The following is a 19,534-nucleotide window of genomic DNA, read 5'->3' as shown; positions in this document are numbered from 1 at the left end:
CGATGATTTCCTCATGTTCTGAGGCACATGCGGAAATGCAACTGTTTTCATACAACACATCTGTTTTAATCCCATCTGCTTCACCACCCTAAGTGAGAAATTTATTCTGTTAAATTAACAAAAGATTCATTGCAGTTGAGTTAACATGCAAACATTGATTTAAGCCTCAGCCTTCAAGTTAATTACCTTTTTTGGGCTACCTTTTATTTTTTTTACAGTCAAATCAATTTGTGTTAACACTCTACTCTGCCTTCTAGAACTCTAAAACTCTAAATGTCAGATTGCCCTTCTAGTAAGAGAAACAACAGATTACATGATCACTTCAAAATTATCAACGGCAGCATAAAGCCCCTGTTACACATTAAAACTTTTAGCTGAGACTTGTGTGCAACGGCGCTGCAAAAAAGTTTAGCAGGCGTTGCACCGTGTAACATAAAAGGTCGAAGCTCGTTCAGGAACGTTGAAAGTTGTCTTGAAATGTTGTTTACATGGCCTTAGCCGGTTATTGATTGGCTTACGCAGCGTAGCGTAACAAGACCAAGCGAAACCAGTTTCCAAGTGGTGGTACAGAGTGAAACTCCTGTTTTTATCACCACCGCGATTGCTGTGACCGTTAGAGAAGTGGAAAGCGGTTCTACTTTTCGTGAAACTTGTCTCGCAACAGAAGTTCAAAAAAGTGTCACGAATGTCTCCTGAAAAGTGTTTCGCAGCGCCGTTATCCACAAGTATCTGCGAATAGTTTCAAGGTGTAACAGCGGCTTAACAGTTTTTTAAACGTTCAATTAAAAACCTTATTTAAATTTATCTGTAAACCATAATCACCAGGGATGCAGCTAAGAATAAATTCATCCGGTTGAAGGTTCTATTGAGGCGGTAAGTTCGCGCTCTGAGCATCAAACAGACCTGGTAACAAGATTGTTTCCAGTGTCTCGCAACACCCGGCACTGTTCAAGGTGGCAAATACAGGGAAAGAGAAGACAAGCACAAAAGTACTTAAACAACGCTTTCACTTCATTTCCAGTATCGATAAATTCTAATGATAATTCTGTATAAATTAACAGAAATTCATTTTTTTTATTAACACATCGGATGACTTTTGAACTTTGTGGAGAATAATTTGCGGTCTTCTCAGTTGCTTCGATCGACGGTAAAAATTCACCCCTTTCTCAAGCGGCGATTTTCACCAGCATCCTGCACTTAGCCGCATCCCTGAATCACAATTATATGGCCTGTTGGTACATGTATCTATAAGCTTCAGCTGTAGGCACATAATTTGTACAAGGCTATCCTATACTGTTTACTGTAGGCTTTAGGCAGTTCATGTTGCTCCACTTAAAAAAAAATGGCACAAAGGAATGAGAATAAAGATCTATCAGGTCTGTATCCTGGATTTAACATCATATCAAAATTAGGAAGCAATTACCTGGCCTAGTGTAGCTGTGTTGCATTCTTTTGTTCCTGCATACTGTTTTTTGCTTTCAGTAATAAGGGCAGCTTCCAAGGTAGAGCCTCTAATCTGTGTATACAAGTGAGCAATTGTAAGTATTATCATTAATAACGGTTTGTGGTCCTAATTGACCCAAAAAGTCACAACCATATAATTTGTTTTGGCTAACACCCAGGCCTCGATTGTTCAAAAGGTGGATAGCGCCATCCACCGGATAAATCATTATCCAGCGGATAAACACTAGCAAAACCGATTGAGTTATCCCGTGGATAGCGCTATCCACCCTTGGAACAACTGGGGCCAAATGATTTTAGTTTTAAGATGTCAGTGAAGCTCGCTTTAGGACAAAACACTCGTTTTAATTTTCCTATCCAAATGTTGTAATATTCTTTGTTTTCCCCTTAATACTTAATGCATCTATAGGAATTGGCTTACTAATGATGTTTGGCTAGCATAATTACCTGACTTCTTTTTGCTCTCAACCAGTGAAGCAAGTCTCCATGGGGAACATACTCCATAATCAGACGAAGAGGCGTCTTCTGTGGAGTGGCCTCTGTCCAACAGCCCACAAAACTCAGCACGTTTGGACTCTTTCCCAATACCTTCATGAGCTCAATCTCGTTCAGAAATTCTAATTTCTGCCCTTCATTGGCGTTTTCTTGAAAAAAAAGTTATGAAATAATGTTGAACAAATCAGTTTCAAAGTAGGTTGCTTAGTGTCTCATGTGCAGTGTGATGAACGGTTATCTATTTATTGTAATCTGACTGCAGTGTATGAGGTAAAGCACAACCCAGTATTTCCGTTTTTCTGTCACTACGGGCAATGTAATTGGTTGTGGCATTTATGAGTTATATACCATCTCTCGAAATAGTATAACTCTTTGAGGGAATTTCCGGTCATAAAGGCGAGACAATCCCTGGTTTTCGCTTGAGAAAACAGCTTGCATTTTTAACCCGCTATACTTAAGACGAGCTGTTTTCACTGTACTTCCGGACTTTTTCGACTTTAACTAGTCAAACCTGTCCTACTGAAAACAAAAACCAATGGAGTTTTAGTTTTTAGAACTAGGGGTAGTCGGAGCTTAGGAGAGTGAGTTCGATATGTTTGTAGGCGTACAGGTAGCAGTTGAGGGGGAAGGATGGATGGTTCGTGCGATAGATAAATATTTTTTGCTTATTTGAAAGTGAGGGTTGCGCACAGAGAAAAGGTTGTGAAGGCTAGTGATATCTTATGGTTCTGTCCAAGTGCTTGTAGAGTGCGTCAGGCAAGTTAATAGAACATTTTGTTTTAGGGCCTGTTTACATGGAGAAAGGGTGACCCTCATTACAGACTTTCGCTGCAATCTGACAGTAATCCGATCCCACAAAGTTGACCCTGCTAGAAGGGTGACCCTACCTCAAGTGTTCACGTGGCAAAATGTTGGCCCTCCTAGGGTTACCCTACCAAGCAGATAGGGTGGCCCTACCCCTAGGGTGACCCTACCTCTCATGTAAACCAAAGCAGAAAATACAATAGGCAAGGTTTACCCTTCTAAGAGGGTGCCCCTTCTAGAAGGGTCACCCTATCTCCATGTAAACAGGCCCTTACTGGTGCAATAGATGTTCTACAGGGCTCGGTCGCTCTAAGGCCAATCAGCGCTTTAAAATCCGGGTCCTCATTTTGTTCAAAAACATTTCTTTGGATAATTTTTTCGGTCATTTTTAAGAGCATCCAATCATCAATTTAAACTGAATTTGCTTTTGAATCCATTTCCCACACCTCCTCCACCGCGGCCGCAAAATCGCAGCCGTTCAGGGTAAGATTGTTGAGAAATTGCGTTACTTCCATTTCCTTACAAATTTGGCATACCGGATGTTTATGAAATTAGACAATCACTGGCCAGTTTTTATTGAGATCGGTTGAAATAAACAAAGGATTGTTGAAATGATATCATACTGTGATATGCCGAAAATCGCCATCGAGCGAGACAGAAATAACCCGCACCGAAGGGAATGAAATCCAGGGAATCTTACGGAAAAAAATTACATAGAGAGCTTAATTCGTAAGAGCCTAGTGAAGATATCTGGATAAACTTGATGGCAATAGTAAAGGATTTTCATATAGTCAAAGTGGGGTTAGTATCTTTTTGTTGTGTAAACGTTTTAAATATTCCATGCGGCCTCAACAATGTTCTTGTATTTACCGTCGGCCGTAAACTTGATTTCCACTCTCAAAATTACCTCCAGAACCTACTTTTTGCGTAGAATAAGCTTTTAGAATGATGTTCTTGTCTTCTGTGGTAATACTTGACGAATTGGGAACATTTTGTGAAAACATATTTGTGACGCGTCACACACGTATCTTGATTGCCTAAACGTGCCCGATTATGCATAACATCAACTTGCCCTTTTGAGAGAACCTTAAAAAAAATTCGTAAAATATTCGCAGCCGGACCCCATTCTCTGAAATTTGAAATGATGATTGCTAATGAATACAGAAAGATTTTTAGAACTGACTAAAATTTTTTCTGTGTTAAGCTTGAGAATTAAACTGACATGTAAACAAACAAACGTTAAAACTTTTAAAGGATGAAAACTTTTCGAAAACAGAATATCAGACCTCAGCAAACGTTTCAAACTATCTTATCTTATCTTATCTTATCTTATCTTATCAATAACACTTGCGCGCCCGTTTAAGCAATACCGATACCATCTTGGGCGCCTGGGTGCACAAAACGAGATTGATTCCCCTGCTGATGAACGCCGAGGACAAACGAATCACCACGTGGGTTAGCGCGTCTAAGTGAGGCAGAACGTAAGCAAGCGCCTCAAGGCGGCAAATGTGTGTTGACACAAATGCAATCTCATAAAATGCTCGCTTATTAATTGCACAGGACACCCAAAAATGCACAGCAGACCAAACACTGATTAGGAGTTGCGTTTTCGTACCTTGAACACAAAAACCAGCATATGGAGTCTTTGATGCCAGTAGCTTCCGTGCCTCCGTGAGATACAAATCAGAAGCTACATTTCAAGAAGTAGCTGTCACTCAGAAGCTTGAAAAGGACTGATATGCGAGTAATTAGTTTAAATCCTTGACATTTCCTTAATTATTGTTTCATGGGTTTTGTATAAATAGTTTCTCAGTAATTAATTTTATTTTTACAAACTTTATGAGTTGTCAAGTCTGATCCTTTTAAGTCTAAGTTTCCTGTCCACGTGGTCTTTACAGTTGGTGTCATATCGTCTTAAATTCCCAAGTAATCGAGGTATCATTAGTTTTTCTTTCAGCAATATGTTATTACCACAAGGAGCTTTAATTTATACTCAGACAGAATATTTCCCAAGTAATTCAGTATCTTATACCTGGTTATATTTTATTATTAAACCTCTGAATATATTGTGTTTCTAGCTTTGTCATTGGTTCACTCAATCTCGGTTATCAGCTCATATACTGTATGACCTAATTGGAAGCTAATTGGCCTTAATTGCCAAATGTCCAAGCGTTCAGAATGTAATGAAAATTTAATAAAACAATTATTCCATTCGCACTTGTTGGATATGAGACTGGTTATCGCCAAATTGACACTACGCGCCTCGTTAGCTATTTACAATCTGATATTTGATGTGCGCTCGCGGAATAATTGCTAAATAAAATCTCACTTTACAGCTTAACGATGAAATTATATATGAAATGGATCATATATGATCCTCGCAGTTGTGGGTTTCAATGTTCCCGTGAGGAATGAATCAACGATGAAATTATATATGAAATGGATCATATATGAACTGCAGATATGAAATCAAGTGAAGCTATGATCCTCGCAGTTATGAACGCAATTTTTGCAATTGCGTAAAGAGGCCTGAAAAATTCAGGACTTCAACTACAATTGCAAAAATTGCGTTCATAACTGCGAGGATCATAGCATCACTTGAGTTTACAGCTTATTGAGTCAAGGGAATAAATCAAGTGTCCCTTATCCCTGCATCAACAACACTATATTTCGAAGTCAAGCCCGTAAAGTAGTCCTTTAATCGCCCTAAACCGGTTCACCCTTGAGGGTCGCATGCAGTGGCATGACATAAGTGCAATCACACTCATCGACATACCGCTATATAATAAGATATTCACGTTACTTGGTATAGGAGTCACAAACTGACCCTCTTACCATGACGACATCCAAAACCCCAAACAAAGAGCGATACATGAATTGAAGTTCTTAGGCCTAAGGGAACTCCTTTTGACAAATTACGAAGTACCATTAATGGCATCATGCTTCTGAATGAGACGTGTGTCTCGTGCAAAGCGAAAAGCTACTGTATCGCAAAGTCCAAGACATAAATATTTGACACCTGACTACATGTAGATGACTAAAATTTTTCCAAACTGCAAGGCCCTATTCGATGTAAAGGCTAGCCATACCCAAACGGCCAACAAACTATATGAAGAGGTATTCAACTATTGTGGGGCAGTTCTCTAGAACAAACATCCAAAATAATAATACAATGCAGTTGAAGTCGAAGCTAAATAGTTGATGCTTGCACTGCGTACTTATTTACCTTAATTGACTACAGGGGATACAAATGCAAGGTAATTACTTCGGTGTGTGATCCATACAAGGAATAGACACTTTCATACCCACCATGTAATTCTTTAACAGCAACGATCTTGTACTTGAAATTTTTCTCACAGCAGTCTTTGGTATTCTTGTTAAAGAACTCCAATCCGTCAATCAATTTGGCTTTGTGCACTTTCCCAAATGCTCCTTGACCAACCTCTTCCAATAATTCTATTCTCTCCGGAGGAATTTCGCAGGAATTCAGTGGTTTAATATCCTTTGCTGTCCTAAAAGAAAAAAAAATACAACCCAAAGGAACAACATCAATTACAGCTATCCAGATGTGGAACCAGGGTTTAGTAAGTTATGGGACTCACGCAAATTCACAACAAATTTTATTTTAGGTCGCAGAAGGAATGGGGCTTATCCCTAACAGTTGGCTACGAGTGCTTTACCTTTGGACCATAAACAAAAAAGAGCTTTCACAACAGCCTTTCTTGCTATCTTTTTGTTTTGTTTATGCAACTCTGAGACTACGCGAGACCAAACATTGAGGCTTAAATGAGATTTGGCTCACAAATCATCATTTGAACAACCCTACATCTCTCCTAATGATACCCTGCAGCCTCGACCCACCCTTGGATCTTCTGATTACCTCACAGAGTTCTAAAGTGTGATGTCATAAAAAACTAAATTTGTGAAATTATGGGATTTTTCAGGGTATAGAGTGTTTTCACTCACACGTGATCATTAACTTTGTTTTTTCTACCGAAACAAAGGAAAAAGTTTGTATGACACAACAGAGCTCAATTCCCGGAGAATTAGTTGGGGACACCAACATGGCCGCTGTTCCTTTGTTTAGGGACACCAATGTGGCCACCGTGACGTCACGTGAAAACACTCTATTATGAAAGGACAACATCCAAAAGGCCTACTCGCCAAAAATGAGCATTTCGGAGAAAACTGTCTTAGAGATATTAGCCCAGTTACGCTCATGTGACAATTATCTCAGTCTCTTTACTGCTAGGACTGAAGTGTCGAAATGGAGTACATTTGCAATTGTATAGAACGAGATGTTTATTTTTCGATGTTGACTCAGGGGTACTCTGAAAAAATCAGAGTGGCCATCTGCAGGAGTCGAACCTACACTGTACGACATTCCGATAACTAGTTTGGATGCTCTATCTGCCCCTGAGCGATAGGAAACTAGTGGAAGCTAGGCCATTAAACTAGAATCATGGACAAATTGTTAAGAACAATTCAGCATTTTATCTTTCAACTCACTTATCGCATATGATGGACTCTTTTGCAACCCCCTTTCCCCCATTCAATGTTACTTGAGGGAAATGAACTGAAAACAGTGTGCAGGACTGAGAGTGGACCAACCAGTTTATGCCCAACATTGATTGGGTGGGGAGGGGGAAAAGCGTCTCAGTGAAGTCCCAAAAATGTGCACTGGAATGAGTGTCCCAAAGGCCGAATTTGTCCATGATCGTAGGTTCCAATGACATCTGTGCCTCTAAACTGCAAGGACTGAAAATGTCTGCAGCATGCATTCTCGCTATAATTATATTAAATGAAGTGGATGACAAATTTTAATGCCGGTGAATGAAATTAAGAGAGGATATTTCCGATGGTAACTCAGTTATACTTGGAAAGAATCCGAGAGCTCCTTTGCAGGTATTGAACCTACGACAGCCTTTAGATGACTAGTTCGGATACTCAAGCACTGAGCTATAGGAGACTCGTTGGAACCAGGGCATTGTCCATGATTTTGATGGTGTTTCTGGGATACTCGAAAAAAATCCAAGTGCTACTTTTCAGGAGTCGAACCTACGACCTTCCGATCACTACTTCGTGTACCCAATTTACGACATTTGTCTAAATTTTCACAATACTATTTGCTTCAAGATAGAAAAGCCAGAGATTTTGAAAGTCACCGTAAGTTTTTGCATAGCAATAAAAACAAACTGTGAATTCACAGCTCTACTGAATTTTATTCATTAGACGTGAAATTTTCCTTTTGTTCCCTTTATCGTAAATTTGCAAACGAATCCAGCCATAAAATTTAACTCATTTTTGGGAATACAAATGTACATGGGTTTTATGATTTGCGTGATCACTGTACTGATAAGTTTTTTCCCCAACAATGTATTATCTTTGCGTAGGCAAAAGTTCTTGTGTCGAAAATTGCATATATTTGGCCTTAGCACGACTTTACTTCTTTCTGATCATATTAAAATCTACAATGTCCTTTGTCAATTTCATTGCAGGCAGTTTTCAGCTTTTGCAATACATAAAAGGTTTTATTATTATTATTATTATTATTATTATTATTATTATTATTATTTTATCGTAGTTTGAAAAAAGAAGCATTGTGTTATCTACCTCAATTTATGAGTCATTAAAAACTACTGTACCAATTAAAAGAAAAAAAAGCTTACCACTTTGCAGGATGCTTCTTCCTTCCCCTTTTATGGCAAGAAAAACCAATAAGAAGGAGAAAGCCAAGCAAAGATATACCACCAATGGAAAAACCAAGAATACTCGCAATGAAAAAACCTGCTCCACTGTCATCTAACAATGGCGGCTGCATGGTTACATAATTCATAACTGCTATAAAATAGAATCAACTTTTTAATGCAACAGTTTTCATGAAATTTTTAGCACATGCATTTAACTATCTGTGTGTTTAAAACTAAGGAACAATGTTATTATTACGCTTACCTCTCATGAACAGGTATATCTGCAGATGACTTCACATGCAATAACGATTAACATTTGCAACATGAAACACTTTCACCCGTTATACATCAGTGCAACGATAAACTTTATGCCTTTGAAATCTAATGCAACGTTTCTTTTATGAAATATTTTCCCTAGTCTCTGGATATTATTGGCCTTTTATGCCCCTGGTAAATATGGAGACTCTACAGTTCAGATTTCAATGACACATAAATGATATGAAAGAAACAGCAACACAGTTTGTAATGATCCTTGCCCTCAGCAGTGTGATTTATTCACGAATCACACTTTGCTTGCTCTAAATGGCACTTTTGCCCCAGTCATTGAGAAAGGAACACTAAAACAAAACAACCAATCACATTTCAAGGCTTGTTTAAAGTAATCAATCAAATTGCAACAAAATGAGATACAAAGAAAGCCAAAGTGTGGCAAAGTTCATGTTTAAACTGTTTTTCATCTGACTTAAATTTCCTTTAATGGTACATGTACATAGTTTCCTTTGTTATGCTTGACTGAGCTTTTGACACATAACTTCTTAAACTCATTAAAAATTCATCAAGTGATAATCCAATTGCGTGACCGCATTTAGGTCACATGGATGCACCTTGATACCGCGGTAAAAAAACAGCGTGTTTGGATATCCAAACAACGGCCCACTTGTCTTTGTACCGTGTACTTTTAGGCTTGGACTGTACAAGCAAAGAATCTTCTTCTTGCACACTTTTGGGCGGTCGAAACCGGCAAAATTCATCCTCACCTAACCCATCCATGTTTCGGAACTAGCTGCACGCCACTAAATGCAAATTGTGGCTACTTGAAATAAACAAGCTTCAGTTGGGAAAAAACACTGACATTACCATCACCAACTGTGCGCTTTCTTTTGTTTGCAATTAGGCACCGATTGAGAAGCCATTTCAAAAACTCATGCTTCGTGTTTTACCGGGGTTTCCAAACACTCGAAAACAAAAAAAGCCCTCGGCCTAACGGCCTCGGGCTTTCATCAGTTTTCTCGTGTTTGGAATCGTACAGAACAGGACTGTTCATTCCATCACCAGCGGAGGTAAAGGCCAACAACTGAAATCCATATTGTGTAAATTTAGCCAATCCGGTGACATTTTTTGTGTACATCGTGTTGTTGGAAACAGAATTTTTTTCTACTCTGTAAATATCGGAGCCTTCTTTCCTGAAGAATATCTTAAATCCTATAATGATTCCATGTCTGGAGTCAGGGGAAGGAAGCTGCCAGGACGCTATGATAGCCGTAAATGTGTTAGCAGTTACCGTAAAATTGCTAGGAGCTTTTGATGGGACTGAAAGATTTCAAATGTAGCAAAGACAAGAAATCAGAATGAACTTTGCCCATGGAATGAAATAGAAGAAATGTGATTCAACCATTCATAATTGAAAAGCAACTTTCTTCCTTTCTTCCAATAAAGGAAATTAATTTAAACAAAGATGGCTAATCAGGGACACAAAAATACGTAAATAAATGAATATATCAATCAATAAATAAAAACACCATTATTTTCATATTCTAAATTTGCAAATATCTAAATTTATTCTATCTTCTCCCACACCATGCGGAATAATTATTGTCTGTCTATATGGGCATTGGAAATTGCGACTTCATTCAGCTGTAATTCACTACATTGCCCCCAATTGCATTTCATAACGTTTTTTCTTCAAACTTATCTGGATTTATGAAAACTCACTCTTGCTGCACTGCATTGCTAAAAATGACGGAAGATTAGAGGAGCAGTATTGATAACAAAGAAGCTGTAGCGGTGGTTGCTGTGGACTTGAGCAAAGCGTTTGACGCCATAGACCATAGCCTTCTGCTCGCGAAGTTGAAGGCCTATGGCTTTTCTACATGAGCCTTGGAACTGATGTCCACCTACCTGCTAGGTTGTCAACAATGTGTCAGATTAGATGGCGTACATGTATGCTCTGACTTCAAAACAGTTAAATCTGGCGTTCCTCAAGGTTCACTATTGGGTTCGTTGTTGTTCAACATACATGTATTCATTAATGATTTGAATTTTTGTGTTCCTAATGTCTCATTGCGGCTGTACGCTGACGACACGACTGCCTACCTGTCAGATGTATCTCCCACCATTCTAGAATTTTCCTTCAACAAGGATCTCCAGGCTCTTTCGTCGTGGTTTGAGTCCAACTATTTAACAGTGAACTGTGCTAAGACTCAAGCATTCTCTGTCCGACCCTGTGCCTATCATTATTCTTTATTTCTTAATAATGCTCAAATAAAGTTTGTCCGATCTATTAACTGATTCTTGGAGTAGCTCTAGACAAGGACCTATCCTATAAAGAACACATATCAGATCAACTAAAGAAAGCCTATGCCAAGGCTTCTGCACTGAAAAGAATAAGGCGTTTTCTTCCTCATGATGCAATGATAAACTTTATAAAGCATTTATATTACCTCATCTCGAATACTGTGGCCCTTTGTTTGTAGGCATAGGTACGGGTCAACGCAACCGTCTCGAAGAAGGCAACTGTTATATTTTGAGAACATTAATCGGGCACAACGAGTCAATTTCATACGACGAACTGCTCACTGCGGCTAGCATGACATCTTTATGTTGTAGGCGCTTACATCAGCCGTTAATACTTCTTTTTAAATGTCTAAATGGTACGGGTCCTACATACATCGCTAGCATTTTTTAATACAGGCATACACGGTATAGGCTAAGAGGCGAGGGCTTGAATTTGGAGTTACCTAAATTTAATTATAAATTTAAGACGAATTCTGTCACTTATTCATTAACTAAGTTATCGAACAGTTTGCCTTCTCATGTGCGTCTTTCAAGTGATGCTAGTGACTTCAGAAGTAAATTGCACGATTGCAGTTTTTTTAGAACGTGTCTTATAAAGTACAATTGTAGCTTTTAACTGCTTTTAGAACAGTTTTAGAATTTTCCAAGTCACGTTTTTTAGTATGTGGCTTTTTGTTGTTTTTAAAATTGAATTCTTGGTTTGTATCTGACGTCACGGCGGCCATGTTGGTTGGTAAGAACAATAAGCTGTCTCTCCGCTGGGAACTAAACTTTATTATTATGCAAATTCTGCGAAAAGAAATTGTATTGTGTTACCAACCAACATGGCCGCCGTGTCACGTGGGTGCAAACCAAGAATTATATTATATGGCTGTAATTATTATAGATTTTATTTACACACGTTCGAGTTTTATAGCTCTTTGACGTAACGTGTTAAAATAAATGACTGACTGATTGATTGATTGAATTGACTAGGTGTACTAAGCCTGATAAAAAGCTACATTCCCTTACCATCTTTCAATGTCCTTGCAAACTTTGACGAACTCTTTGGCCCACACTCCACAGAACTGAAGATACACACTTTAAATTCATATTTTGTGAATTTCTCAAGCCCTGTAACTTGCCAGAAGAAAACCAACGAACCATTGATAATTGCAACATTTTTTGCGTAAATTTCCCAAGCCACATCTTTGATAGTTTGTATTTCTGATACGTTGGAGTCTTGCTTCTGGTAAAGAAGTTTAAAGGATATCAAGTTTCTTTTGTCGTAGTACCGTTTTGGAAGTTTCCAAGAAGCACTCACACTAGTCGATGATTGTGCAGTCAACTTGACAAGAACAGGAGCTTCAACAGGAACTGGCATGGTATGGAGAAAAATGAATTGCTGAATACAGAATACCGCACAAGTCCAGAAACACCACTACTTATTAAATTCAAATGAGCTAGAAAATCGTTCTTTATACGTAACTAATTTCAACCCATACTCTACTTCTGAAATGACGATTATCGGCAATTCCTAAGTTTCTCTAAATTGACTATTATCGTCAGTTTAGGACGCTTAGCTCTTGCTAGGGATTATGGGAAATTAATAAAAAAAATTTTGTCAAGTGTTTGTCACATGCATGATCTCTAATAGGAAGAGCGAGGACCCTGGGAATGAGTCTTTGTGTGTGGTGGCCATTACTCTTCTCCGCTGTTGCCATTTGGTGAATTTTACTTGTTTTCTCCATTCAATCTAAAAGTTACGAGGTAGGGAGAAGTCGTATAAACCAAGAAAAGTTGAGGTACTTGTAAACACTTTGAAATAAATTTGAGTTTTTCACTCTGACACAAAACGAGTTAAGATTATAAATATGTTACTGTATAGTGAGTTTTACATGTACAATACCCTGGTACCAGATTTTTTTCTTGATTTTTCCCCGCATGAGAGAGCCGCGAAGCGTTTTTCTTTCTCGCCGCTTCGCGACTCGCATTCGCCGCCTCGCGGCTCTTTCACGCGGGGAAAAATCAAGAAAAACCTCTGGGACCAGGGTACATGTACAACCCTTCAACTTAGCTTTCTTGTGAGCTTTCACAGAGCAAAACTGACAATTTACGTCTAGATATTTCTTGATTTGTCATAGGTCTTAGTTTTGGAGATTCGGAGGGAGGAGATTAAGTTAACCCACGGACTGCTGGGTATTTACAATGTATTTTAGTGCGTGAAAACCCCCTTTCTGTTTGCATATGCAAGAAATTCTTGGATGAATAAGGAACAATCGTACAAAATTCCACTTCTCAGACAGAACTGTCTGCAATTGCACATTGAAAGTATGCGTGACGCAGTCTGCAACTGTCGGAAGAAATTTGTACCTGAAATTGTTTCTTTACTTTCAACTCCTGTTTATTGCTACCAACAACCGAAGTTTCACAGACAGATATCATATAATGACAAAGTCCAGTATTATCCTGTAGATTTACAATTAGCACTTTGTGGTAACCTCACTGCCAATGTGTACTTGTGTGGGATTTCAGTCAAATAAACGTTGATGATTAGCTTTGCAGGAAATATTTCGTAATACATTAATGTCATCTTATACACGTTGTGGTAAATGCCTAGTAAAGATTCCGTAGAATCTCCAAGCTGCAGACGAGAAAATGATTAGGGTAGAAACATGTTTGGACTTCTAGTTTCGAGGAGATTAGGGGTGCTTACCACTTGTCCCAATAAACCGGTTGGGACGACCGGTGAATAATGGTGACAGTTTTTCCTAACTCAGCAAACCAGCCCAACGAGATAGCGCTTAATACCATTTGCAATTGTTTTCGGCTGATGAGGGACTGGAAACTGGAAAATATAGCAAATGGTAAGGAAATTTCCACTGTCCCGTTTGATGGGAAAGGCCATTTACTGCGGTTTGGGTATTTCCCAGTCAGCAGACAAAGCTGGACATGGCCCCAGGTTATCACATGGGAAGGAGGGGGCGGTGATTGACAGAGTTAAGAGTCACTGAAGTAAACATTTTGCAGGTTAGGGCTTCTAACGCATTGCAATTGCGTGGATTTGAGAATATGAGTTTCTCAGCCACCAAATCTTTTGCAATTACACCTGTAACTGCCAAAATGTGTTAGTCTGTCAACACTCTTCAGGCATGAACACACTACTTCAGCAAAGAGGTAGATGCCGTCTACTTATTCATCAACGGAAATATTGGAATCAGTCGCTAGTAGCAGAGGAGAATTTGTTTACGATAATTCCGGATAAATCAGCGGGCAAGTGCAATAATGATTGTGACATGTGACCATGTGACAAACACTTAGCTCTCGAAAACAAATAAAGCCAGGCATATCGCCGGTGCTGACAAAGTGTGGGGAAATCCCACACAAAAACTAATGCCCTCAAACTTCTTGTCGAAAATGTTCACACTTTAATACTGGTAATGTTAAAACAGAAAAGCTAATTTGTAAAAGTATAGTTTACATACAGTGTTGTATTAAAGCTGGAAGCATGAACTCTTAGCTGACAATTGCACTTGCCTGCTGATTTATCCAGCTTTATTGTAAACAAATTCTCCTCTGCTACTAGCGACTGATTCCAATATTTCCACTTACAAATAAGAGAAGACAGCCTTTACCTCTTTATAGAACGCAAATATTTCATGAGTCTTTGAAGTCGCGTGTTCATGCCTGAAGCATGTTGACTCTAACACATTTTGGCAGTTAATTGCAAAAGATTTGGTGGCTGAGAAACTCACATGCTCAATTGCACCCAATTGTCATGCGTAATACTCACTAAATGCAGTTTCCCATCGTAAAAGGGTCACTTACCATGACAAAAAGACCCCCGTGTAACCGCACGATAAGAGAGCTACAGTGCTTTTTAATACCATTTAGCAAAAAAATCTGGAAATTTTTGTTGAGAGTCAAATAGAACAGTGAGAGTGCTTACCATGTGTCAGAATAAACCGGTTGGGATGACCGATGAAAGGGTTTTTCCAAAATCAGCAAACCAACCGAATGAGATGGTGCTTACCATTTGCAATTCGCTTTCCCGTTATTGTTGTCGGCTGATGAGAGACTGGAAACTGGAAAGTTTAGCAAATGGTAAGGCAATTTCCGCCGTTCTGTTCCGAACAGAAATAGAGGACTACTTCTAGAGATAGTCCACAATTTCTGAACGGATTTTCTACAAAAATTTCCTTTCCATTTCACTTTCAACTGAAATTTCCGGATTTTTTGGACAAATGGTAAGCACCCTAATTTTCCGGAAAATCCATTCAAAAATTTTAGACTACCTATCCAGAGGTAGACCTCTTTTTCCATTCCAAACGGAACAGAAGAAATTTCCTTTAAATACCATTTGCTAAATTTTCCAGTTTCCAGTCTCTCATCAGCCGAAAACAATTGCAAATGGCAAGTGCCATCTTGTTGGGCTGGTTTGCTGATTTTGGAAAACTGTTACCACTATTCACCGGTCATCCCAACAGGTTTATTCTGACAAATGGTGTGCAAACATGTTTGTGCAGCTTGGGATTCTACGGAATCTTTATTCACTATAACATGACAGAATGTGTTACATTTACTGTAATGCTAATCATCAACGTCTATTTGACTGAAATCCCACACAAGTACGCATTGCAGACTTATTTTTTTATAAATCAGAACCCCAATGCCTAGCCTCGCTAGACTCAAAGCTGGGAATGTTCGATTAATAACCCTTTCAACCAACCACTAGACTACCGCAGCCCTATTGTTAGAACATTACTTTTTTAAAATGTCAATTTTTTTTCTTCTGAATGTCGCTGTAAACATGTATTATCACTGGCTAACAAACAAGTTTAAACAGCAGAAAATGTTCATTACCAAACCTCAAGAAAAAGCTCACCATTTTAAAATCAAGTACTAGTCTTAACCACTATTCAGCAATGAATTTATATATACTACAAGTTTAGTCTTGATAAATAATTGGTGCAATTGTCAGCCAGTTGATCTTTAGTTGTTAAGTGGATAAAAACAGCTCCTTCACAGTGGGTGCTCCAGGTTCACATCCCGTCCAGGGATGCAACTCTTACTTTTTTTTCTCTTCATCTGCTACCACAAGTCCTGGGACAGAGTAATCTAAATTGACGATTACAGTCATTCCAGAGAAAATTTGGAATCGTAGATAATCGTCATTTCAGAGATAGAGGATATGTTGAACTTTTACAGTGCTAACTGAAGGCTGTCAAATACTATTCCTGAACATATACGCATAAAGAACGAGTTCAAAAATGGAGTTCATTTTTTCTTTTCTAATTTTGTCTTTTTAAATAATTACACGCAGATGGATCTGCAAAACTTATAGAAAATAAGTTCATGAGTTACCTAGAGATTTAAGTGCTCCATAGAGCTCAACTCTCAATGCCTTATGACCAAAAAAGTCAGTTGGCTGAAAGCGGACGAAGCTCGCTATGATAACCTTCTCAAGATTATGCTTGACAATGTCGTTTCGCCCAGTATTTCCATGAAAGACCTGCAAAAGAAATTAGAATTTATGCTGACAATTATGGACGGTGACGATGATACAGATGATGACAGTAGCCTAAATATAAGGTAAAGACAGACGGCTCTGTTTGGTAAGACAAATTCACGGTGGGAATGTTCACTTTGAAAAGTTTAATGTCAACTGTCCCAGTATCAGACACCCCGGCTTTTTTAAGGACGGTGCCCACTACCATATTACATGAAATTTTCGCGACACGTTAATTTCGCGATTTTGAGGTTCGCATATTTCGCGACACCTTTATTTCGCGATTTTGCGAAATTTTGCGTTTTGACTCACTTTAATTTCGCGTTTTTGAGTGAGACACACTGGACAGTTTGAGGATTGTACAAAAGAAGTGCTACCTGGAGTAAGGACGGAAAGCAGTAGTGATGAAGAGGACCAGAACATTACCACAGAATAGCTCAAAATGATTGTTATAAAGGTGTGTAATAAAGTCGCTGTTTTAGCTATTGATATAATGTGAGTCACTTAATTTTCTCGTCATATTATTTTCGCGACATTTAATTTTCGCGTGACTTAAATTTCGCGATTTTTTTTTAAATCGCGAAATTTCATGTAATAAGGTACTTCAAAGGTATTTTTTCCCTGTTTACGAATATGCGGGAATAGCAAATCTTTACAAGTTTTATTGAAATCCAAAAAGAAAATTGGGAGTAGCCAAGCATTTTTCAAAGTTAATTAATCAACAATATTTGTAAAAAGCTGTAAAATACAAAGCAATGTATATAGCGTTCTTTTCCGAATTGAAGCTCCGCACAATGGATGGTTAACCCCAATTTTCTTTTTGCATACCAAGAGCACTTGCTGAGTTCTGCTCTCTCCGCATAGTTTTAAACCGCCCAAAGATATCCTCGTATTCGAAAGCACTACCTATCGGCAACCCGAGTATTTCGAGATGTGCAAAACATATGAGTAATGACAATTGCAGGCACCATCCTTAAGTGGACTCTAAAATCATGCCATCCACATTTGTGTTACCTCCCTCTTCCTCAGCAAAACGATGAAAGAAAAACTTGAGGAGGCCCCTTAGAAAAATAAATGGGTAAAAGAAATAAGACCGATGCTGATTAAGTTCCACAGAAACCAACTTAAAGAGAATCCACACAGCCGCCAGCAGATCTTCCTCCAAGAGCAACTCCAAACAGAAAGCTACACGTACCAGCTGATGAACAAAGGAGTGAAATAATGAACTTTGTAGTGTCAAAGCCAAACTAAATGACCTTACAACTCTCACGAATGTAATTTCAAAACGTCAAAATGAAACGTACGATAGATGCATTGTATGGCGGCGTTCTTTTACTAACTCCAAATGCGCAGAAGCTCGCAGACTCACGCATTGCAAAGGAGACTAAAACGGAAAAAGCCTTCGCAGTCATTTTTACGCTTCATGTTGAAAAACAGCTATTTGAAAGAACACTCTCGCTAACCTGCCCACTGGAAACGTTTCATTGACGACAGGTTTCCAATGTGAATCACAAGGGAAAACAAAATCAACCATTTTGGTGAATTCTTGAACAATTTCCCTCCAACAATCAAATTTACCCGCGAATAAAGAACAACAAGCTACGTAGTCAAAACAAAGAATGAGTTAGACTGACTAAATTATACTGAGAAATACCAGAAACAAGGTAAATATCAAAATTATAAAAAATATATTTCAACCACGACATCCAAGAAAATAGCGACAACGTAAGAGAAACTCGAAAAGTAATAAGCAGTACGTTAGGTCATAAGACGACAATGATTAACAAGATTTCCAGTGGGGGTCGATCATATACTGATTAAAAAGACATAGGGGATAAAATGAATCTACATTTCGGTATGCTCAGGGAGAAATTGGACAAGAACATTCCATATACAGGTGCCCCACGAGAAAAAATCGTAAGTAAGAGGGCATCTACAGGCCTCGAAAACGAGTTATATGACAGTCGGTTCCAGACAAAACATTTCTGGCGTTTTGAAGCAACAAAAATAAAAAAGATATGTTTAAAATAGCATTTCAGCAGTTGTTTGACAACTTTAATGCGAATTTCCGTAAAAACGAAGGCTTTCTTACTTATATTCCATGTGTTCTTATTCCAGAATACAGTAAATCGAACGCACCCTTAGTATATACGATAAACCTATAGAAAGGAAAGCTATCATAAAGTTGCTCAGCGTACACACTGATGAATTTAGACTGTCATAGAATAATCACATATTGCACAACGTACCCACCTAACGGCCAAAATGGCTTGGTGTATCCTTTGAAATACTCATCCATATTCAATAGTCGTTTTGACCAATCGGATGAATTTATCAAGACACGTGAGTAAGTTGTTATACCTGGTAATTCACCCAACAAACCTGAGAGCCAGGGGAGGGGTTTCAACGTGGCCCCAGGGATTTCAAAATAGCGGGGTAAATAGATGAACAATGGAATGCAAAATGAAGAATTATATAATACCATGAGTGGCATTATGTAATGCCTCATGTTTATTAACATATGCATTTCATGACTCCTTTCTTTGTTGTTCCTTGATATCTGCCACTCGGAGAAAACCTTAAACAACCACCTTGTTGAGTTCCTGGTAACCTTTGCAATGCAGTCATCCAAGTCATTTTTCTCTTGTTCTTCCACCGGTTTTGGCCGCCTAATTTAACTGTCGTTTTGGAGGCATGTTGTCGTCGGTTCAAGAGCCCTCAAAACAATAAACCGGAGCATTTTTACGCTTACTGGCCAAAGTGAATAACATTTTTATACATCGCTCAAATACATTTCTTCGATTTCCAGGTGAACTAGACTGGCGCGTCTTCTTATGTAACGTCTTTTTTGTTCAGGGTGTTTTTCGATTCCCAGGCGATCTGGGCTAGACCGCCTTTCACGAAGGAATAGTATTTTTCCCATCACGATTGGTCAAAACAGCTATCGAATATGCAAGAGTTTTTTAAGCCAATTAAAACATGCGCAGCACGTGTTTTATCAGATATAAAAAATCTATCGGGC

General features: G+C 38.6%; 3 protein-coding genes across 3 annotated transcripts in view; all 3 read right to left on the bottom strand.

The window, feature by feature from the left end:
* Positions 1 to 8,628, bottom strand: part of LOC138024806 (uncharacterized) — a 23,694-nt gene extending 15,066 nt beyond the window's left edge. The window contains exons 1-5 of the mRNA XM_068871984.1: positions 8,430 to 8,628; positions 6,070 to 6,272; positions 1,909 to 2,105; positions 1,424 to 1,516; positions 1 to 88 (exon numbers count right to left, since the gene is read on the bottom strand). The exon at positions 1 to 88 is cut by the window's left edge and continues 803 nt beyond it. Of these exons, the coding sequence (XP_068728085.1) occupies positions 1 to 88; positions 1,424 to 1,516; positions 1,909 to 2,105; positions 6,070 to 6,272; positions 8,430 to 8,596 (748 nt within the window). The 5' untranslated portion in view covers positions 8,597 to 8,628. The remainder of the gene's footprint in view (positions 89 to 1,423; positions 1,517 to 1,908; positions 2,106 to 6,069; positions 6,273 to 8,429) is intronic.
* The window catches only part of LOC138023238 (single-stranded DNA-binding protein 2-like), a 278,648-nt gene that overhangs the window by 89,868 nt on the left and 169,246 nt on the right, over positions 1 to 19,534 (bottom strand). The gene's annotated exons all lie outside the window — the stretch shown is intronic.
* LOC138024639 (uncharacterized) overlaps positions 9,667 to 19,534 on the bottom strand; it is a 145,969-nt gene continuing 136,101 nt past the window's right edge. Inside the window, exons 9-11 of the mRNA XM_068871861.1 lie at positions 16,368 to 16,515; positions 12,036 to 12,380; positions 9,667 to 10,040 (exon numbers count right to left, since the gene is read on the bottom strand). Of these exons, the coding sequence (XP_068727962.1) occupies positions 9,667 to 10,040; positions 12,036 to 12,380; positions 16,368 to 16,515 (867 nt within the window). The remainder of the gene's footprint in view (positions 10,041 to 12,035; positions 12,381 to 16,367; positions 16,516 to 19,534) is intronic.

This window comes from Montipora capricornis, chromosome 11 (assembly GCF_036669925.1).
Source record: "Montipora capricornis isolate CH-2021 chromosome 11, ASM3666992v2, whole genome shotgun sequence".
Classification (NCBI taxonomy): domain Eukaryota; kingdom Metazoa; phylum Cnidaria; class Anthozoa; order Scleractinia; family Acroporidae; genus Montipora; species Montipora capricornis.
This window is presented reverse-complemented; position numbering and strand designations above follow the sequence as displayed.